Source organism: Notechis scutatus, chromosome Z (genome assembly GCF_049901735.1).
Source record: "Notechis scutatus isolate UNSWTSFEM ecotype Mainland chromosome Z, rNotScu1.2, whole genome shotgun sequence".
NCBI classification, from domain to species: Eukaryota; Metazoa; Chordata; class Lepidosauria; order Squamata; family Elapidae; genus Notechis; species Notechis scutatus.
The window spans coordinates 46703150-46727660 of NC_142025.1; the positions used below are offsets into that span (position 1 = coordinate 46703150).

The window sequence follows — 24511 nt, forward strand, 5'->3', positions numbered from 1 at the left end:
AATTTACCAATCCTGAGTGTCTAAAACATTGCTGATTATTCAGTTAGAATAATTTATTTGGTTTGATTTTGAGCTGGTCACAAACAAGCACATTGGGCAACTGCTTGAAGAGGATTGTTTATTCAACCACATACCATGTAATATAGCAATCAAAGGTAGGCTATACAGTTTGGAAAGCTAAAAGTAAAATTATTTATAGTAGTAATAGCTTTGATCATGAATGGCCTTTGAGTTGAGACATTTTAGATACGTAAATTTAAGCTGTTCCTGTCCAGTGAAGTCTGAAGAGGAAGATCATCCCTGGCATTGGGGGTCATGAAGTTTTTAGAAATGTAAATCTCCTAGGATTTTTTAATGAGGGGTTTGGCTGGGGCATAATATTGTAGTAAAAATTTTTTTTTTTTGTGGAAATTCTGTTTTATGTTGTTTTCTAGTGCCAGAACAGCACACTTACTTTGAGGTTTCGCTGGCAGAATACAGGGGCTTGAAATTGATGTGATTTTGCTAAGGTGTGTGTGTTTCATAAGAGCCTTTATTTTCTTGATGCTTTTTACATGTGAAACTTTGTAACTGGATAGGAAGAACGCCCTGTGTTACTGAGACTATTTGGTGGCACATCATGAAATAGCAGTCAGCAATGAATGGTAGAACATCACCAAAGTCCTGATGACTCAGTGATAATAATGCAAAATTGCAGGCTAACTCTGCCCACAATCAGGAATTTGATTGTGAGGAGCTCAAGGTTGACTCAGCCTTCCATACTTCCAAGTTCAGTAAAATAAGGAACCAGACTGTTGAGGGAAATATGCTGATGTTGTAAACCACCCAGAGAATGTTGTAAAGCACTATGGGAAATATAACTATATCTATATGTATGTGTACGTGCTATTGCTATTGTTATAACATTGAAAAGAGGAGCCACTGTTTGACTGGATCAACACACTTCAAATGTACATTCCTTTCTCTCCTCGAGAAAGGAATATGTTTGCTTTAAGACAAGTGAAGAACGACTGGCCTGCAGCCCACCTAAGCATAGTGAGAGGCATTGCTTCAAGGTGCTGTATATGTTTGAATCACTTATGATTTGGTTTTGGACGGCATATGCAAGTCTGATTATGGATGGAGTGGGAATACAGGCAACAGCAGCCAGGCAAAAATACTTTTTGCTGCCTAAGACTAAATTCACTGTAGTTAATACCATTCAAGATATTCTAATCCATGAGGCAGAAAATCCTACAAATATCCTTCACTTTTCATATGGGGAAAATTAGAATAGAAATGAAGCCAGCAATTAATTATTTGCTACATTTTCCTGCATGGTAGGGCCCAGCTGAGCCAAGCAAGGATTTTGAGAAACAGGTTGTATGCCAGCATTGAATTGTATCCCCAACACTTTCTAAGTAATAGTAATACTGGGTAGAAAAGCGGATTAGATATTTACTATAATGCTCTAATCTTGGATTACACTATCTGGGATGGCTGTAATCATAATGTAGGGAAGAAGAAAATAGTACCATCAGAATAGCAAAAAGGGAAATAACAAAAATATAAACAAGCAAAAGGAAGCAGAGGCTTTTTTTCTTAAACTCTGGGTGATAGTTTGCACTCCTGGAACTATTTTTTTTGCTCCAAAAATTTCTGGAATGACAATCTGGAACTGTTTCGTGCAGTATATGTGCAGTGCAAAACAATTGGAAGAACTAATTCAGATGTGAGCTTTAGAACATCTTTTCATGTTCCACAGGAGCAGTATTCATCTAATGTACTAACTTTATGATCTTTATCTGATCTTCAGACATCAGGATCATTTGATTCCACTACATAGGCAACCATTTATATCATTTCCCACACTGTGATACTTCCAGCTTTCTGCTATTACTTTGTTCACTAAGAACTAGTATTATAGAAATAAAGCTCAAAAGCTTATGTTGACAGAGCTTAATTTTTTCTTTCAGGTTCTTACACTCAAAAATAGTCCTTTGCATTAGGAGACTTCTATTTGTGTTATCTTTGCAGGAGTGAAAAGCTTAAGGTTTCTATGTAGCTGAAATTCTGTTGAAATGTTTTACAATAACTAACTACATCATAACTATACAATGTCTTGCAATATACAAGTAAAACAGAATTTCTATTTTATTGAATTATCATTGACAATTCAAAATTAAAACTATTTAATACAGACAGTCCTCAACTTATGGCTGCAATTGAGCCCAAAATTTTCATTGTTAAGCCAGACAGTTGTTATTTGCATTTTGCTCCATTTTATAATTTTTCTTGCACTGTTGCCAAATGAATCACTGTAGTTGTTAAGTTAGTAATACAGTTAAATGAATCTGGCTTCCCAATAGATTTTGCTTGTCAAAAGATTGCAAAAGTGACCATATGATTCCAGGACACTGTAACCTTCATAAACACATACCAGTTGCTAAGTGTCCAAATTCTGATCATATGACTACTTTTTTCAGTGCTATTGCAATTTTTAACAGTCAGTAAATAAATGATTTAAGTTGAGGACTACCTGTACACTCTTCTCACAAAGATGGAGATAGAGTGGAAAAAAACCTAATACCTGACTAGATAGTTAATACACTGTGTTAATTACCACCTCATGGATATATCATTGATTCTTGAACTGAAGCCAAAAAGTTATATTTAAATTAGTACATGTCAAATAAATATGCTGAGTTTTATAAAAAAAAAACAACCAAAACAATAGGCAAGAGTGTATACAACAGTTTGCACATCATGGAAATTGTAACGGCAGATCTTCTATGTTTTTTAAAAAACATTACACAATTTTTCAAGTACCAATTCATGCTATCCATTTTCTACAGTAGTTTACATTTTCATCATCCCACCCACCGTGCTTTCTTGTATATTTCTCTATTCATAAATATTTATACACAATTTCTGCAGGTCACTTCTTGATATCTACTTTTTATATGCTGATCTTGTACTTTGTGCATGTTATTTAGGTTAGTTATTTTTAAAACATCCTTCTCGCCAGTTTGTAAACAATATCAACACCATCACATTAATAAAAGAGATCTTTCATTCTAAATATTGCACACTTCTACAAGATACTGATTTAATATTAAACATGTCAGGAAAACACTGCACACTACCTGTAACTGACACAGTCTTTTCACACCAGCACTTAATACATTTGGAAAATATACATCCAAAAACAGTACATACCACACGTAATTCAAACAGTCCTCTTACACAAGCACTTAATACATTTGGGAAATATATGGCAAAATATTCAACTTTTTATGAAAGCTAATAATCTCCAACAGTATTTTTGACCACTAAAGATGTTAAAATACTTCAAAAAAATAAAAGTTTCAATGTAGAAGATCTCAATGATTCCAAATCACTGGTTTTAAAATATTGAGTTAACATTTAAATAACCCAGAAAGTATTTTAACTTTATGGACCCATTTATGCTGCTTAATTATACTGAAAGTCAATTTCAACCCAAAACAGAATTAGTTTTAAATTTAATTATTATAAATTATAGAAAGATTTTGTTTATAGTGGTGATAGGGAGTTTTGGACCATGGTCTTTGGTACAAATCTTTGGTAATTGCATTACTGAAGGATTATATCTCCTGAATAGATAAATTTCATATGATAGAATTATGGTGCAAATTTTAAACATTGCTGATAACATATTCGACTCTAGTTTCTTACCTTCCGTGGGTAGACTAGTTGGCAGATGTGATATAATGGCTCCTTTGGTAGTTGTTAAAACTCTGTGTCTCGTTGTGGTTTGCTGTAGTGCAGTTGTGATATGAAGAGGCGTTTGATTTGTGTCTGTGTTCTCACAAATCTTATTTTTTGACTGCATAAGAAAAATAATATGAAGAAAGGAAATAATTGATTCTGAGTTGAAGTCATTTGTCTGAGCTCTATAGATATCTAACACAACAAATGCAATAATATGTGAACATGGAAATTTTAAATTAAGACTTTGCAAATATAAAGATCAGATTTTTTGCTGGCTAAAAGAGATTAAAATCTCAATAAACTTTGCCACTAAAGAATTGAAAAAAAGAATATGGAATGAAATAGTTCATTGTATTTACTTTTTTTCTCTCAAACTAATGTTTGGCTCTGAGATTAGATTGGTCCTCATGCCTATTGGTTTTTTGCAAGACCTTAAAGACATGGTTTTGTCACAGAGCCTAGGAATCTTGGTGTCTGAGTCTTGCATTGGTTGTTCTGATTCGTGTTGTGGATTTTTATGTTGGTTGCAGATTATATGTATTCTATGCTGTTGTTTCTTTTTTTGTTTTATGCTCTTATACTGTATTTAATTATTGGTGGGCATGTACCACTATAAGCATGAAACAAGTGGACATATGAATTACATACATACATACAGATTCCAGGGTTAAAATTCACTTAATTTCACTTTTGAAAAACTTCACTTATACACAAAATCAAGTTAAGGCTTTCCCATCAAATGAATATCAGTGTTCTTCAACATCTTTTTCAATACTAACATCCAAGCAAACTAATAAACAAAATAATGGTATATACCAATGCTATTATTATTATTTTAGAAAAAAAGGTAAATATGTCCAATAATTGTGATATTCTTCCATCACACAATATCCAAGCTAAATAAAACTTATTTTAGTTTGGGATGGTAGTTCTGGATTTAGTTTTTCATATTCAAAACCTATGGCTAGGACACAGAGAAGTGTGGATTCAACACAGAGGCTCATGATGTAAGTGACAGAACAGATGTTCAGCTGCCAACAGTGATTTTCTAAGGGAGAAGGATAAATCTAGAAACTTAAATACTGTTCAGAGAAGCTTTATTCTTCTAACAGGGCTGTAGTCTAAGACATCCTCTTCTTTTTAAGAATCAACTATTCATAATATAATTATAAATATAGGATAGCTGAATATCACCTCTTCAGGGCAACCACTATCTACCCAATCTTGACGATGACGATCAAAGCCACTGGAACACCTTAAAAAATAAAAAAGAGATTAAAATCAATCAGATGCCAGTGAAATATGGATTAGATGGCTAAAGAGGGAGAAAAAGGAGAGAAAGCAACTTCACTTCTAGGCAGCTAAATCTGTATGATTAAGAGGTTATTCACTTCATTTAAAATTATTTTTTGACTAAAAATGATTAATGCTTCCTACAAGAATTAATTTTTATGATTAGACAATTTGGAATGTCATTGCTTTTTGCTCTGGATAGTTAATAACTTCATCGCATTTCATAGCAAATTAAGAATCAATCCCCAATCTGTGGATTTAAAGTAATTTAATTTATTCTCTTCTGTTTTTTTCTTCATTTTCTACATTTAAAATACAGCATCTCCTTCCCATAATTCACCAAGTACATTATAGCCTTTTTTTCATTGTGGTAGATGATCAAAGACACCAAGGCATCCATAAGTGTCTGCAAAAGATATGCCAGGTGTTGAACTCATTCCGAACATTCTCAAAGGCAATTTGAAGGAAATTCTTTGCTTTAAGATTCATTTTTCATTGCTTGTAATAATTTGTCCCAATTAACTAAAATTAATGAAGCTGATTTTTGCAAAATATAATTTATGATGGGTAATGAATATATTTTAAAAACAGCTGGTACAATTATTCTTCGTAACAGTATAGTATGACAGAGAAGTTAAAATGTTGGGCTTGGAAGTAACGCCGGATTCAAGTATACTATGAAGGTAAGGATGCTGGATAGCTTTGGGCCAATCATTGTCACTCTCTGACAAATTGCCCCATACATTTGTTGCTATAGGATAAAGGTGAAGGAGTACCAGGTATGTCGTTTCAAACTCTTGAAAGAACAGCTGAGTATAAATCTAATAAATAAAATAGGAATTACTATAAAATGAAATTGAAATCCTAGAGTGGCATTATGAATCAATTTATATTTTTAAATTCAGTAAATCAAGCTAAATATATTTCCAACTTCCAGTAATAAAGATTAAGCCAACAGAATTTTAAACAAGAATTATTTTATAGGTGTGATTTTTTAAATCTTTAAAAGTATTTATTTGTTTTCTTGGTTGCAAATAATTTTCAAGAAACTTGATTCCAACTGAATAGACTACCCCTTTAAAAGCAACCTTCAGAACTTGCATGAGAAAAATGGGGCTTCCAGCTGACGTTGCAGTGAGTTTGGACATGAGGAGTGAGTCTCTGCATTCTGGACCCAAACAGCCCTGTAGCAAAAGGGGTGCCCTGCGAGGTCACGGAGAACTGCATCTCTCCTGCCTGACCCAGAGCTTTCTTTCCCTCTCAGCCACGATGAGGAGAAGAGGAAACCCCAAGATGGCTGTCATGAAGCTGAGACAGCCGATGACTACCTAAGATTTGTGCTGGAGTGGATTTCGGTGAATAGGGTGGAACTGGGTGAGAGGATTCTTTTTTACTAAAACTCAACACCAAGACAAAGTTTAGGGGAACGATTAATTCAGAATTATTTATTAAAGCAGCGAATAAACACTTTGAGAAAATTATCAAACTAGAAGGAAAAGAAAGAGAGAGAAAAAAACTTTTTTCTTCTTCAAAAATACAGGAAATTGGACTCCCAAACTGGGAAGATGTGGAATTGAGAAGGCATTTTAAAATGCTGGAATTACAGATTTAAAAATTAACACTGCTTTTGTATTTGAACTACAATTCAAAATAATTAAAATCAGATCTACCACTAACAATATTGTTATGAAGAGAGTGCCATCTGCTGATGAGAGATAAATATACAAGCTTGGGAATATTTCTTTGAAGGACGGTGAAAATATCTACTGGATTATATTCACCTACCCTAAGATCATTGGAGATTTAAATATGGCAACAAGGAAGATTTTTAATTAAAATGACCCTGAATGTTATGTCATATGATTGAACTTATAAAAGTGACTTAAGGACACTTGGATAACTCCCTGGACTATTTCAATGGAACTGACTAATATAAAGAACTATGGTTAGTGTGCAGTCTGAAGAGTAAACTCAGCTTTGAATAAAAGAATTCTTGGGCTATTGGCCCAAGTGGAATTTATTAAAACAAGACAAGATGCAATATATGGACAAAAGAAATGGAACTTTGAATGAAATGGAGCTGATGTTTCAAAGCATAAAGGATATAATACAGAAAGAACACAAGGTGACTATGGAATTAAAGATGGCATAGACCAAAAAGTGGAAAATATTATACAAGGGATAATGAGTAAAGACTAAGATGCTCAGTACAAGAAGAAGCCAGCAGAAGGAATGGAGGGAAAACCAGAACTGGGAAATCAGCGAAAAGAAGACAACAAGGAGATACCAGTAACATTAACAATGTTTATACAATATGAAATAATGAAAGATTATAACCTACTATAAATGTGTATTATTATTATAAATATATAAACTGGATGAATGTAATAATCATGAGTAATACCGTGTTTCTCCAACAATACGGCCTCCACCATTAGGAAGCCCCAGCATGATTTATTGGCATAAAATAAAATTAAGCCCCTCCCCCAAAATTAAGGCCCATATTAAACATGCGAAATGGGGGTGGAATGCCGGGGGCTTGCTGTTAAGAAGTACTTTGTTGCATGCCTGGATATGGTGCTGCTCTGCGTTGGTGGGGCACTTCACACCATTGCTTTCCCTTCTCCCTTGCTGCGCAGCATTAGAGCAATGCCGCAGTGTTTGGCGCAGCCACGTGCGGCCAGTCAGGGCTCCTCCCTGCAACGGGAGCTCTGAGGAGACACTTGGCTTCAGGCGCTCCTGTCGCCGCCTTCCCTTGCCTTCGAAGGTAGCATAAATTATTTTAAAAACCTCCGCTCATCCACCAGGGCCACGCCGAAGCCATGCGGGCTGGGCAGAGCCGGGAAAGCGAGCTGTGGGTGTTTCCTGGCTCTGCCCAGCCCGCACGGCTCAGGCGCGGCCCTGGCGGGATGAGCGGAGGGCCCGGCAGGGAGGCGCTCTCTGCCGCCGGGAAGTAGGGCCCACCTGTCAGCTGCACTGGGCGCCCCAGGCGGAGCGCGAAGAGCTCGCTTTCCTGGCTCTGTCCAGCCCGCACGGCTCCGGCGCAGCCCTGGTGGGATGAGCGGAGGTTTTTAAAATAATTCGCTTAACCTTCGAAGGCAAAGGAAGGCGGCGACTGGAGCACCTGAAGCCAAGTGTCTCCTCAAGGCTCCGGTTACAGGGAGGAGCCCTGACTGGCCGCACATGGCTGCGCCAAACGCTGCAGCGTTGCTCTAATGCCGCGGCAGCAAGGGAGAAGGGAAAGCAACGGTGGCGGAAGGTCTCCCGAACATCCAAGCTGTCGCTGCCTGCCCACCCGAGGATGCAAGGGGGGGGGAATTAAGTCACCCCCGAAAAGACAGCCTAGCCGTTTTTTCGGGGGTAAAAAAAAAATAAGGCCCGGCCTTATTATGTGAGAAACACGGTAATATTATTTTTATTTGTACCAAAATGTATGGCACCCAGGTGTCACACTGTTCACACATTGATTTGTATATATATAATATAAAATAAAAAACTCCCCCCTCCACCACAAAAAAGAATTTGCATGAGAAAAATGAAATAACTGTGTAAATAGCAATAGGATGTGTGTGTGTGTCTGTGTGTATATACTGAGTTTAAAAGCATAATTTACACAGTTTTAGACTAGCAGATGCAAATTGCACATTGAATAAACTGGCGTCTTTCAGAAGGCTGGTCCACAGCATTGACATCTTAACTGGGTAGGTTCTATCTCCTTTATCCATACCACACACTTCGTCTATTCAGAAGGCTACCTTAAGATATTAAGTATATAATAAGCTTGACTGGGAGCTACCTGGTACTGACACAAAAAGATCAGTGGTACACATGGAGAAATAAATGGTGGCTTGCATATTCAGCTATTGATTTGCTCAGCTTTCAAGCCCTACCGGAAAAACTTGGATTCATTCTATAATTCAGAGAATGCACAAAAAGGAAGTTAAACATGTGGATGACAGAAAAGACACTAGACTAATTTTGCAATATTGAAAATTGATCTTTTTTTAATTAAATTTTTATTCTTTAAGAAACAAAAATACAATAATCTCATTTCCATTAACAGTTATTGTGTCATTGTATATACATGTTTCCTGTTTTGTGACTATACATTATTTTTATCCTTATTCTTCACCCATTCGTACCACCTCTTCCATGTCGCACAGTATTCTTGATCCTCTTTGCCTTTCAGTTCCATAGTGAATTTTTCTAGTTCAGCACAGTTCATTATTTTTTGAATCAGAACTTCATCTGGTGGTATTTTATCACTCTTCCAATTTCGTGCTAATGTGATTCTTGCTGCAGTTAAGATGTGTACAATAAGGTATCTTTTATCTTTACTCAAATTCCCTTTGATCATACCTAATAAAAAAGTTTTGGATTCCAATGGATCTTTATTTACTCTTGTCTCCTGTTCCATCCACAAAAACTGAACTTCCTACTGAAGCAGCCAATCTTTGTTTCTTAACTGCATGGCTTAACTGTGTGAGAGGAACAGAAAAAAAATGCTTTGCAAGAGTAAGTTGAAGAAGATCAGTGGTCTTTCTCCCCCCACCCCCAACGAAGCTCAAAAGCATGAATGTGGCTGCTTTGGAGGACGTGGGATGTGTGAGGGATCTCTCTCTCTCTCTCTCTCTCTGTGTGTGTGTGTGAGAGAGAGAGAGAGAGAGAGAGAGGTTAGAATAGATCTTTCCCTCCCTCCCTCCTACCAACGTCAGCAAGCCACCGTCAGTCAAAATTCACATTAGTGGTCCCCAGGATTTAAAATTATGAGTTTGGTGTCCCTGAGGTCCAAAAGGTTGGTGACCCCTGAAGTAGATGACCCCAAAGAAGGGAATGGTTTTAGGAAACCTGCTTGTTTAACATTCACTGTTTATGCACTGATGGGCCTAAATAGATCTTTGAAATGCTGCTTTAGAGAAGCAAGATGGCTTTGAAGGTATCCAAATGCAGGTATCTGCAAAATAGGCATATGTCACAGACCCATCAGTCACGGAGCATATAGTCATTCTTGCGTCTCCAATTTATGATTCCACAAGCTATCATTACAATGCGTTTTCTACTTAGAACAGAACATTTAATAAGCCTTTCCATTTACTGGCACAGTGATAATTCCCCATTGCCATGAAAACACCATGGCAGATTTGATTAGTGATGCCACTTGTACCATCTGTCAACATAGCTGCTTTATAACAATTTCATTCTCAAAGGATGACCAAGTTTGCTCCTGGTAAAGCAATTAACAGACCACATTCTAGGATATGAGAAAAGAACCTTTTTTGAGATGAACAGAAAATCCTCTGCTTTTCTGTTTATAGGGAACACAGAAAATGTAATTTTGGAATTCGCAGTGGGATGCAAGAAATGTTTACAGACTGTGATAGTTTGATTTGGCTAGTGGCTCTTAGTGGAGCACTGCAGGGAACAGAGTTGATGTCTTCCAGAATGGTGAATGTGAGAGACAAAATGAAGTTGTAAATAATCCTTGTAGGGGTTATTTGTTCCTATTCATAGTACGAAGAAAAGAGCTGGGTGTCTTTATTTACTAAACTACCTAAAAGTTCTTGCCTTCCAGTTTTAGAGAGAGCAGAAGAGACATGTCAACAAATGTTAATCCAAAATCAAGAAGCTTTTAAAAGAGGTCTGCCAAATTAAAATGCTTATAGCTTATAGGGAAAAATAGAACTACAGCAAAATCATTTGTTGTGTTGATGCTAGTCTTCTTTGCCTGTATTTAGAATGATGACCCTGACTTCTCTTATTCTAATTTCTATTCTTCTTATTCTACTTTATAAATTCATGTATGTTAGATCAGGTTGAAAAATAGAAATTTCATAATGGAGTAGATGGGTGGATAGCTATTTGTGCTGGACTCTGTGCATTGCATTGGCTCTGGGAAACCCAATCTTTATCAGTGAAATTAAGCAGCAAGCTTATTCTATCCATTTTATCAACATGTAGGAAATATACCAAAGTTTGAATGAATATATTACTAAATATTTGCTGAATAATTTAAATACGTAAAACTTACAATTTGAATCATACTCACTTAGCACTGAAAAAATTCTCTTATATAACACTAGGTATGTAATTTTTTATGTTTCTTGCTGGAAAGCGGCCATCATCAATGGAACTGCTCCTGGCTAGCAAAACTACAGGAATTGACTGTTATGAGAATTACAACATTGCTAATTGTTTCAACGACAACTCAATAAATAAATTTTATCGTCAATTTAGCCTCATGTTTGTTTTAATACTGTACTCTTTCTTGCGATAAGATCCAAGAACTACCATGTTTAAGGAAGGAATCTTGTATTTGAATTATGAGTTATTGTTATATGATTATTCATGACTATTGACACCTGTAAACAGAGGCTGTTTCAATAGATGAGAATGCCAGTGGAATTTGCAATATTGTATACAATTCTGTATATGCAATATGAATTACTGTGATTAAAAAACAAAATTCCATTTTTGTTCTTGATTTTTAATTTTTCCTTATGAGAAGATGTAAACCTACTTAGCATTTCTTTCAGTGAGAATGCTTTTGTGGAATTTATTTATGCATAAATATGCAAAGGATTTTAGCCTAAATGATAAAATTGTCAGATGTTAAGGATTTCATAGCTGATATAATTTTTTTCATAATATGACCCCTAGATTGTTAGATGTTTTGGACCATCATTCCTATAAGCCGAAGAACACAATTAATAATAAATGACAAAATGAGTAGTTGTTCAAAACATGAGGGGGCCACAAACTGAGGAAGAATGAATAGTTTGTGCAATACTTCTCATGTTTTTGGAATAATATTTATGATTTATGATAGCTATTGTTCTGTTACAAATACCGTGTTTCTCATATAATAAGGCCGGGTCTTATATTTTTTTTGAGCCCCCCCAAAATGGCTAGGCTGTCTTTTCAGGGGTGACTTAATTCCCCCCCCCCTTGCATCTTTGGGTGGGCGGGTGGCGACAGCTTGGATGTTGACCTCGGCGTTGGTGGGGCACTTCGTATCGGGGTCAACGCAGGCAGCACCATATCCGGGTGTGCAACAAAAGTACTTCCTAACGGCAAGCCCCCCCACCATTCCCCCCCATTTCGCATGTTTTAATATAGGCCTTAATTTGGGGGGAGGGGCTTAATTTCATTTCATGCCTATAAAACATGCTGGGACTTCCTATTGGGGGAGGCCGTATTGTTGGAGAAACAGGGTAATTGTCAAAGAAAGTGCCAACGTTTGGCTGACCTTGACTGGTCTTGGAAAATGTCAAGCAGAATCAGACTTAGTTAAGATTTTGATGAAAGACTAGAGCAAGGGTGTCAAACTCATGTCATCACAGAGGCATCATGTGATGTATTGGGACTTTTTCTCCTTTCGCTAAACCAGGCGTGAGCATGGCCAGCGCCAGAGGTCGCATTCAGCAGGTTCTGACCAGTTCTGGTGAACCAGTAGTGGAAATTTTGAGTAGTTTGGAGAACCGGCAAATACCACCTCTGACTGGAGATTTTACAGTATCCTTTCTCTGCCATGCCCACCAAGCCACACCCACAGAACCGTAGTAAAAAATTTGAATCCAACCACTGGCCAGCACGTGACGCATTCAGCCCATGGCCAAGAGAGGTTGACAGCCCTGGACTAGAGGGATACAGAATGGACATTCTTTCAAGGAAGATTGGTATTGAGAATCATTCCATTTTGTTTTCATAACAACCCAGTAAAGTATACCAAGTGAACAGTATCTCAGAACTGGCTCTCCCCAATTTCAGTTCACCAAACTGTATGCTATATTCCTTTAAAATCAGCAATAAGCAGTAGAGACCAAAGTGAAAAAAAAATAATCTTGGTGGTATTCTGAAGATCCTTTGGTCAGCAAAAAAAAATAATCAGAAATGTCACCTCAGCTTTAACTCTTTAACTTGCCTAATTACTATTTGCTATGACCCTTAGAAATAGTACAGTGTACTGGATTCCCTCCAGGTCTCACACAAAAGAAAGGTCTACCTCATACTGTTTGGAAGATGATTACTGTCTACAATAATCAGCCAAAATTATAAGTACAGTTATTTGCAATCAGTATTACAATAACTGGACCTAAGATTTCTGACCTTCCCCTCTACCATAGAGAGCCCTGGCCAAGGCAGCTTTCCAAAAAGCCAGATACCATTTTTTTGTAACTTTGAGTGATTATTTTCTCTCCTGGCACCTTAAAAGAAAGAAAAATGTTGCTTACTAGAAAACCTATTTCATTTAGGTTGCAAAAGAAAATGGTTGGATATTTTAGCTCCTTCAAAAGTCTTAATTACTATACATACCTTTCTTAATGTGCCAGAGGGAAACCTGTTCTATAATTGAATACCTGGTTATCTGGGAGTAGGTCTCATTCTCATTTAGTTTCTGATTCTGGATTGTGTAACACATACTGTATGTGAAGTTCACTTATGCCATTTGATCAGCATATTTTAAAACTGCAGTTTATTACACTTCTAGATTTGTATGTTATTCTAACAACAACTAAACCTTTTAGTTTCCCAATGTGGTGTATTTTAACTTCAAAATTCCAATCCATCACAACCACTGTCTCAATAATTCCCAACCATTACGGGAAATCTGCTTTATGCAATTTCAGTTCATATAATTTAATTACAATATGTCGGTTGGCTTCCCAGGCTGCATCAGGCCCTTACCTATAAACCATCGAGGAGACATGTTTTTATTTGTGTAAGCCAACATCACAAATTGCTCTACACCTGTGTTGGATCAATTTCAAACACAGATTTATGATGCTGGGAAGAGATAGTTGATTTTCAAATGCACATTCTAATTTGATGTAAAAACTATATATTTTCCATAACAGGATCTAAAAATACAAGAGCATATATTTTACTGAAATTGCAATTCATTAAAGCGGTACCATTTGGAATTAGGAATAAAATACACAAATGTAATAACATCACCATTATTCATTTTTCGATTTTTTTTAGTTCTTAATCTAGATATTAACAATTGTTTATATACTTTTCAATTGCAGAATAGTGAACTCTGTGAAAATTAAAATTTAAACCACCCAGCATGTATTAAGAATATTGGATGTAATTTTCTGGACTTTGTTGACTATGTGTATGTCATCAATAAAATAAAACCACCCTGAAATGGAATAAAACAGATTCATTTTGATAAAGTTGATTCAATTTAATTATTTTATCAAAGTTGAGGTAGAAGCAGCACTATTAATATAAGATTCTGTGGAATGAATACTTGCCTAATGCATTAACCAATATGGATGGGTATATATGCAAGGGTTGGGGTGAGAAGATCTGGGATGTAGAATTTTTTGGGGGGATAATTTCATGCTGGTCCCATTGGCTACATCCCTTCCTCCAGCAACAGTGTCAATTTTTTTATTTTATTTATTTTTATTCTGTGATTCTCCCAACTGAACCCTGTCACTTTTAATCTCGAGAAGTGATCCCCAATCTGAAAATAAGTAATAATAAAATAAGTGGATATAGCTGTAGAATTGAAAGAACACTGCTATATTCACTGACGTTACTTATTTTCACTTTTACTGGACTAATCAACATCACTATTCTTAGGAAAAGCAATGAATATATCAAGCATTTACAACCCTATGCCAAAAAGAAGAGTGAGAAGTTGCATTAGCATGTACTTGCCATAAGAGGGACCAATTGATGGAAGTTTGGCAATTATACCTTCATTAGCCCCCCCTTGTGAGCATAACTGATGCCTCAAATTTTATTTTATTTTTCCAGATAATTGAAAGTGAACTTTCTCATGTTATTAATGGGGAGAGAAGATCCAGCATCAAAGGCAAGAAGTACTGTTCTTCTCAGCAAACATTTATTTTTGTTAGATTTGCAGCTGTATTCCTCTATTAAATGCATATCCAGGCTTTCATTCAGAAGGTATACATAATACTATTACTCCATTTTGCCCCTCAACTATTTATTTATTTGTTTGTTTGTTTATTTGATTTGTCAATCGCTTACAAGATAATAGGTATAAGTATATACATAGTTATGAATACATGAAATGGATACATAAGAAAATAAAAGAAACAATAGGACAGGGACAGTAGGCACGTTGGTGTGCTTATGCACGCCCCCTACAGACCTCTTAGGAAAGGGGTGAGGTCAATAGTAGACAGTCTAAGGTTAAAGTTTTTGGGGTTTGGGCAAGAAACCAGAGTCAGGTAGAGTATTCCAGAGATTGACCACTCTGTTGTTGAAGTCGTATTTCCTACAATCAAGTTTGGTGCGGTTAACATTGAGTTTGTATCTATTGCATGCTCTTGTGTTGTTGTGGTTGAAGCTGAAGTATTCATTGACAGGTAAGTCATTGCAATGTACACTGCTCCAAAAAATAAAGGGAACACAAAAATAAGACATCCTAGATCTGAATGCATGAAATATTCTGATTAAATACATTGTTCATTACATAGTTAAATGTGCTGACAACAAAATCACACAAAAATTATCAATGGAAATCAAATTTAGCAACTCATGGAGGTCTGGATTTGGAGTTACACTCAAAATTAAAGTGGAAAAAAACACTACAGGCTGATCCAACTTTGATGTAATGTCCTTCAAACAAGTCAAAATGAGGCTCAGTAGTGTGTGTGGCCTCCATGTGCCTGTATGACCTCCCTACAATGCCTGGGCATGCTCCTGATGAGGTAGCGGATGGTCTCCTGAGGGATCTCCTCCCACACCTGGACTAAAGCATCCCCCAACTCCTGGACAGTCTGTGGTGCAACATAGCTTTGGTGGATGGAGCGAGACATGATGTCCCAGATGTGCTCAATTGAATTCAGGTCTGGGGAACGGGCGGACCAGTCCAGAGCATCAATGCCTTCGTTTTGCAGGAACTGCTGACACATTCCAGCCGCGTGAGGTCTAGCATTGTCTTGCATTAGGAGGAACCCAGGGCCAACCACACCAGCATATGGTCTCACAAGGGGTCTGAGGATCTCATCTCGGTACTTAATGGCAGTCAGGCTACCTCTGGCGAGCACATGGAGGGCTGTGCGGTCCCCTAAAGAAATGCCACCCCACACCATTACTGACCCACTGCCAAACTGGTCATGCTGGAGGCAGCAGAACGTTCTCCACGGTGTCTCCAGACCCTGTCACGTCTGTCACATGTGCTCAGTGTGAACCTGCTTTCATCTGTGAAGAGCACAGGGCGCCAGTGGCGAATTTGCCAATCTTGGTGTTCTCTGGCAAATGCCAAATGTCCTGCAGGGCTGTAAGCACAACCCCCACCTGTGGACATCAGGCCCTCATTCCACCCTCATGGAGTCTGTTTCTGACCGTTTGAGCAGCCACATGCACATTTGTGGCCTGCTGGAGGTCATTTTGCAGGGCTCTGGCAGTGCTCCTCCTGTCCCTCCTTGCACAAAGGCGGAGGTAGCAGTCCTGAAGATGGGTTGTTGCCCTCCTACGGCCTCCTCCACGTCTCCTGATGTACTGGCCTGTCTCCTGGTAGCGCCTCCATGCTCTGGACAGTACGCTGACAGACACAGCAAACCTTCTTGCCACAGCTCGCATTGAAGTGCCATCCTGGATGAGCTGCACTACCTGAGCCACTTGTGTGGGTTGTAGACTCCGTCTCATGCTACCACTAGAGTGAAAGCACCGCCAGCATTCAAAAGTGACCAAGCCATCAGCCAGAAAGCATAGGAACTGAGAAGTGGTCTGTGGTCACCACCTGCAGAACCACTCCTTTATTGGGGATGTCTTGCTAACTGCCTATGCCTTCCACCTGTTGTCTATTCCATTTGCACAACAGCATGTGAAATTGATTGTCAGTCAGTGTTGCTACCTAAGTGGACAGTTTGATTTCACAGAAGTGTGATTGACTTGGAGTTACATTGTGTTGTTTAAGTGTTCCCTTTATTTTTTTGAGCAGTGTATGATTTTATATACCATACTTAGATCAGACCGAAGATGGCATAATTCAAGGTTTTCTAGGTCTAGAATTTCAAGTCTGCTGGCATAATATACAAGTAGTCCTTTACTTATAACCACAATTGGATTGGAATTTTATTTGCTAAGTGATGTGGTTGTTAAGCAAATCATCACTTATTCTAACTGGATCCAATTTTGCAACCATTTTATGCAGTTATTAAGAGAATCATGGGGTTAATAAAGCAAACCATATGGTTGTTATGTGAATCCAGGTTTCCTCATTGACTTTGCCTGTCAGAAACTGGCTGGGAAATGTCAAATTGTGATCATGTGACCACACGACACTTGCAACTGTTGTAAATGTGAGCCAGTTCCAAGCATCTGAACTGCAACCATGTTGGGGGTGGACTGGCTATTGTATCTTTGAGATTGAGTCATAATTCACTTTTTCCAGTGCTGTTATAATTTTAAACTATTGTTAAATAAATGGTTGAAAGTTGATTATAAGTTGTAAGAATGGTTGTGACAATCTTTGAAGTAGGCTGGGCTGAGAGGAGAGCCCAAAATTTCTATATCTAAAGCAGAGGTGGTATTCAGCAGGTTCTGACCAGTTCTGGAGAACTGGTAGCGGAAATTTTGAGTAGTTCAGAGAACCGGCAAATACCACCTCTGACAGACCCTGCCCCCATCTATTCTCTGCCTCCTGAGTCCCAGTTGATCGGCTGGGTCTTTTGTTGCCCTACACAGGAGAACGGAGCTGGAAAGGAGGTTAGTGGGGTGGGGAGGGAATGGGATTTTGCAGTAACCTTTCCTCATATGTGCGGAGGGAATGGAGATTTTACAGAATCCTTCCCCTGGAGTGGAAATGAAGATTTTACAGTATCCTTCCCTGGCCACGCCCACCTAGTTACACCATGCCCACCAAGCCATGCCCACACAACCAGTAGTAAAAAAAAATTGAATTCCACCACTGGTCTAAAGTACAAACCAGATGCTGATCTCCCTGATGTCAGACCACTACTTTAATTAGCATACCTTATACATTGACTAATAGCCTAATCCTACCAAGAATTTTTTTTCGAAGTGGCAGAACTGTGTTCACAACATAGAATAAGAGGAAACACAAATCAGGCCTGCTATTTCTTCATAATGTAATTTCTTTCAGTTTCTATGAATATTATTTTTGTCCATTATTTCTGCTAAAAATGATAAAAATAACTTTGAAGGGGAAAAATCTAATTGAAAAGAACCGTCTAGTCAAAATGTTAGGTGTGTTCATAACCTTTGAATGGCAGAAACCTTCTTTCTGTCCTTCATTATATATGTCCTTCAGGGCCTCATTAGATTGCTGGAAAACCTTTGTAAAGCCTTCTCCCCCCTCCTATCATTAACAAGTAGAATTTCCAGCTCTAATTTCTAAAGCTATAAGTACAACAGCATTTAAAACAAGAACCAACAGCAACACAGTCTAGTTTGCATAACAGTGAGGCAATTGAATTCATTCATGCTGAACAAGGTCAGCAGCTAAGGATGATTTTTTTTTAAATTAAACCCTCAGAACCAGAAGTGGTATTCAGCAGGTATTCTGGAGAACTGGTAGTGGAAATTTTAAATAGTTAGGAGAACCAGCAAATACCACCTCTGAATGGAGATTTTACAAGATTCTTCCCCTGACACACCTACCAAGCCACGCCCTCAGAACTGGTAGTAAAAAAAAACTTGCTTTGGGGCCTGTTACCACAATTATATTTCCTTGTTTAAAGTTCAACTATTATGTCAATATTGCTCAGAACTATTACTGTGCAGTTTAAATTCCTGACTCTAAAATTATTCTTCTGATACTGAATGCCAAAAATATAAAAATTGTGGCAAAACAAACTAATAGGAAATGCTGAGTAAGTCAGACTAGTCTAACATGGACACAATGTGGACACTGAAAATTTAAGTCTCTAAGAATTTTGGAAGTGAAAAATATAATAACAGCTTTCCAAAAAACACATGCATATCCTTCTTGGAAAAATGGAAGGTTTTTTTTACCTCCTAACATGCTAATAGCAGGTTCACTGATAAATTGATGCCACTTTATATGAGATATGGAGAATAACTGAATTAGAAAGTTTTACGGTTCTCACTAGGAACATAAATTTTCTTTATGCTCATGCTTTGACAAGATCCTTGCAACAGGAATATGAAAATAGATCCACTGGTGTAACCTGTTCTGATTTCGATTAATACAAGTACTATTATGAAAAATATTAAAAGTTTGGAACTTGTAATTATAAGATTTTTTTGAAGAATTATATACAACAATATTTTACAATCACATAAGAGTTGAACTTTAAACAAGGAAATATAATTGTGGTAACAGGCCCCAAAGATAAATTAAAATGTTCAGGAATAGTTTTCAAAATTTCCAGGAATACCATACTAATATATTAGATGTCAAATTTTTCATGAATATTTAATAGAATTATAGCTTGTTATGATTTGATAAATACACTCCTGATCTTTTCTGTTGCAAGTTAAAGTATAGAGTTAATCCTTCTAATCATTCTTAACATATTATTGATGAAATGAGACATATAAATGCAAATATTTCACAATATTTAAATGCATTTCTTTCAAACTTCTCATTCAATCATGTGATAATTAGTTCATTAATTTTTTTTAAAAAGTCCTATATACAGCTTTTATATGGATATCTTCTGAAATTCCAAAAAGCCTTATTTTGTAAGTGCATGGTTAAATCTGACTCTCCTATATTTCAGTCTTATAGAATTTCATGGAGTATTTTATAAACTATGTAAATATACTACACCATAAGGCAGTTGGAGAAGTATTCAAGGACAGATCAAATTATGATGAGAGAATTCTGTATTATATCACTGATGATGACATAATGATGAAAAGTTTGATTTATATATATATATAGAGAGAGAGTGCTATAAAATATTCTAAAGCATTTGCTTCATTATGCTAAATGCACTTATTTATTACCAGTTTGTGGCCTGTCACATTGAATATAGAAATGAAATATTCCCAGAAGATTTTCATAGATAACAGTCTATCTTCAAATATTACTATTATTCAAGTGTTAGGATCCAATTGCATGTATTTACATGATGGTTTTTTAAATAAACTTTTTTTTCAAAGGTTTAGTTTTTGACACTTATTTTTTTTTAATCAAAAGGGAAGAATAAGTGCTTGTATTTCACCAACTACTCAGAATAATTTATTCATTTATTAAATTTTTATGCTCCAATGTCACTATCAGGCAACTTTGGACAATTTGCAATGTTATAAATAATGATATAAAACAATTAAAAATCAAAAGATTAAAACATTGGTTAGCAAAGTTAAAACCTCAACTTAAACAATAAAATGAATAAAAAACCGAATTCGTACGTGGAATGTGAAATCTTCTACTAAAATGAGATCTCTCCCAATTGCTCCTCTCCATAAATAAATGAACATGCTCTTGTTGGATGGTTGAAGCTATAATTGTTTAATAAATCCTAATCTGTAACCACATATAATTTATGTTCTTAAATAAAAGAACACAATTTTTTTTCAATCAGTAATCCTCTCATTCCAGCCATTCCTTAATTTTAGCTACATCCATCTATATATAACTTAATATTTGGTTTTTAAATGAACAACATTTGCATTATTTTTTACAATAAAAACTTATTTATTAACCCATATAACCTCTGTTGGCTACTGATTTAATACACAGCCTGTTGCCCTTTCAATTATATTTCATGCCACTTGCCAATACTCCATAATTCTAGGACACTCCCACCAAGCCTGGCAAGGAATCTTTTTTCTCTGAGTGTTAATTATGTGGAAGAGTCTGGCTATCATTTAAGATATCTTGGGAATCTGAAAAAGAAACCTTTTAATTTTCTTTACCACAATTGAAAAGGGTAAAAAGAATTTGAGGCAATAAATTAGCTTAATTAAAAGAGTCCATTTATTCTATGGGCGAAAGGATAAACTGATTCATTATCAAAGCCATGGTGTACCAAAGACCATGTACCAAAGTTAATAAGCTTTCTTACCTTTGGAGTTTACTACACCAGCTGCAGTTGAAACCAATCTGAGACATGATACAGGATACACAGCTGTTAAACTGAAGACAAGCTGTAAAAATAAAATAAAATAAAATAAAATAAAATAAAATAAAATGTACATGCAGACAGGGGCAAACAAATAAAAATAAACTGTTCATCTTACGAAGATTTCCTACAATTGACTTTTTCAGGAATCTATTCTCTTCAAAAATAAATGAAACTGGTCGGGGGACAATAATTTGGCACCTCCAGAAAATACTATGGAGATATGTAAATCTATTACAGATTGAATTTGTATAATTAGTTTTGATCCCAAAATTGTAATGCCTTTCTACAGCTTTTCGTGTTTTGTATATCTCCATTTATCATTTTTATTTTATTATATAAAATACAAAGAAGAAAAGAAAAAATAGGAAATTAAGGGAGGGAAAGGGAGCAAGGAAAAAGGGGTGTGAGATACAAGGGGAAAGAGAAAAAGGAAGAAAAGAGGGCACTGACTTCCAACTTCTTAGCACAGTACAAGATAAACATACTGCAACCTCAATTTTTTGCTTTTACACATTAATATACAACTTGTATATCTCCTAAATCTGCCTTTCTGCTGTAAAGTTTTCTTATTTATTCCTTTATGTCTGTTTACCTTTAATAGCATAATGTTTTTGACAGATGAACATAACAAAAAGGTTAGGAAACTGTTAAAGTGCCATAGTTTAGTTTAGTTTACTTTATTGTCATTGAACCTCATAAAACAAATTTAAATGCCATCTTCAGTGTATATTATAACTATAAAAATAAAACACAAACGCACATTCTTCACATTCTATACATTTGAATTGAAAATTCAGAGTGCATTAATATTGCACTATACAGTAGAATTCAATATAGTTACTGTTCTGGGATAGAAGCTGTTTATCAGATTTTATTATCCTGTACCATTTGCCAAATGGTAATAATTTAAAAAAAGGTACCCAGGATGAGATGGATCTTTGAGGATGTTTTGAACTTTCTTAAGGCAGCGGGAGCTATAAAGCTCTTCCAAAAAGGGCAATGACATTAACCCTCTGTAGTGTTGTCCTATCTGCCACTGTGCAACTGGCATATACAGGTGCAGTAAGTTAAATACTCTCTATGGTGTAACGATAGGCCACCAGCATTTTTTCATTGTTATTGTTTCCCGAGAAGTCTCAGATAGTATAATCTCTGCTGGGCCCTTTTGACTAGTGCTGCAATGTGAGTGCCCCAGATCAGATCCTCTTTTATGATAACACCCAGAAACTTAAAACTGGTCACTTGCTCCATTCGGTCTCCATTGATAAGCATGGGCTGGATGTCTGATCTATTCCTTCTATAATCTCATCAGTCTTAATGGTGTGAAGAACTAAGTTATTGTCTCCAACCATGAAAGCAACTGGTTCACCTCATCTCGATAGGCAGACTCATCCCCCTGGGAGATGAGTCCTACCACTGGTGTATCATCTGCAAATTTAGTAATAGTATTACCAGCATGAGTGGGAATGCAGTCATGCACATAAAGAGTATAGAATAAGGGACCCAACAAGGGATGCAACCCTGTAGTGTACCGGTGTTAAGAATAAGGGCTGAAGAGATATGATTACCTAATCTGACCATCTGAGAGCAGCCAGACAGGAAATCCATAATTCAAAGGCAGACTGAATAAGAAAGTCCAAGATCCGTAAATTTATACACTAGTCTATGTGGAAATATTGCGTTAAATGAGAGCTAAAATTTACAAAAAGCATTCTCACATAGCCGCCTCCCTGCTGTTTCAAATGAGTCAGAGCAGTGTGAAGAGTGATGGTTATAGCATCTTCTGTAGATCTATTTCTTCTGTATGCAAATGGGTGTTTATCAAATGTATGTGGAAGACCAGAAATGATGTGCTGGCAGACCAATTTCTCAAAGCACTTCATGATGATAGGAGTGAGTGCTACTGGTCTGTAATTATTGACGTTATTGATAAGAAACTTCTTTGGCAGTGGAACAATGGCGGAATCCTTCAAACAAGATGGAATAGTGGACTGGGATAAAGACCAAATTGAAGATCCTAGTAAAGACTCCAGCCAACTGATCAGCACAGTCTTTAAGCACTCAGTCAGAGATACCATCAGGACTGGCAGCCTTTCTAGGGCCAACAGCTCTCAGAATGCTCCTCACCTCCTGTTCCGCCACAATGAGGTGGGAGTTAGAATGGGCTGGTGGCTGTATTTTAGCTGTCTCTGATGTCTCCACTTCAAAGCAAACAAAGAAATGATTCAGCTCCTCTGCCAATGAAGCATCCCCTCAGTAGGGATGACATTGGTCATTGCTGGTTGGTAATTTGTTGAATCCCTCACCACATCTGTGTCATGTTATTATTATAAAAAATATCCTCAATCTTCCTCTTATAATCAGTCTTGTTCTTTTCCTCAGACTAGCTCTGGCAACATTTATCTTGCCCCATCACTGGACCTAAAGGCCTTGGTCCTGTCACAAAAGAGGCACTGGACTTCCTTGGTCATCCAGGGCTTCTGATTGGGATAGATCCTAATACGTTTATCCACAGTGACAGTATGTGTGCAGTGTTTGATATAGCACAGAACAGCTGTAGTGTGCTCCTCTAGATCAGGGTGGTAAAAAATGTCCCAATTTGTGTTCTCAAAACAATCCTGAAGTTGTTGGGAAGCATCTTCTGGCCAAGATTTCACTGTCTTTATTACAGGCAAAGCCTGCCTCCTAAGAGGGATGTATGCTGGTGCTAAAACCAGTGACATATGATTTGATTGTCCCAAATGTAATTGGTAATTGTATAACCTGATAGCCATGTTTAACGTTGGTTATACTTTGTCCAATATGTTTGCTCCTCTAGTAGCACACTTAACATGCTGATAGAATTTAAATCAGCCTGATTAAAATCCCCCGCTATAATATGCACAGCATCAGGATACTTATTCTGCTGATTACTAACAATTACTAACAATGTTATACAAGAATTTGAAAGCTGTGGTAGTACAGTAGTATAACTGGATTAAAAATAGTTCAGCTGCTGAGTCTGGTTTCTTCAGATTAGGTACGGGCAATTTCCATTCCAAGCTTGTCTACTTCTTTTGTTGTTTACATTTTCTAACATCAATATCCATAATGGATGGCCAACCTCTAACAGAGATCACTTGTTCTGCTAGGTGCATCTATTCCTTTTCACTGTTTTAAGTGAATAAATAAACAAACAAATTCCACAGAGTTCTTTGATACAACTCAGTTTTGATCAATGTAAGAAATTCGAGACAGCAAAGTGTCATATATAGATATATATCAATGAGCAGGGCAAGCATATGGCTATCAGTATCTTAAGGCACAAGTAACAAATTTAGAATTTATGGCAATCAATCAAGTAAATAAACCTATAATAAAGCTATAAAAAAGCAATCAGACAATAGAAATATCAAGAAAATAGATGGAAGAAGGGATCAGCCAGATGGTATCCACAG

General features: G+C 36.8%; 1 protein-coding gene across 7 annotated transcripts in view; it reads right to left on the bottom strand.

The window, feature by feature from the left end:
* Positions 1 to 24511, bottom strand: part of PLXDC2 (plexin domain containing 2) — a 351404-nt gene that overhangs the window by 25411 nt on the left and 301482 nt on the right. For all 7 annotated transcript variants that reach the window (XM_087947512.1, XM_087947513.1, XM_087947511.1 and 4 more), the window contains 3 exons: positions 21015 to 21096; positions 4927 to 4987; positions 3697 to 3847 (listed from right to left, as the gene is read on the bottom strand). In XM_087947512.1, coding sequence (XP_087803638.1) covers positions 3697 to 3847; positions 4927 to 4987; positions 21015 to 21096 — 294 coding nt within the window. The remainder of the gene's footprint in view (positions 1 to 3696; positions 3848 to 4926; positions 4988 to 21014; positions 21097 to 24511) is intronic.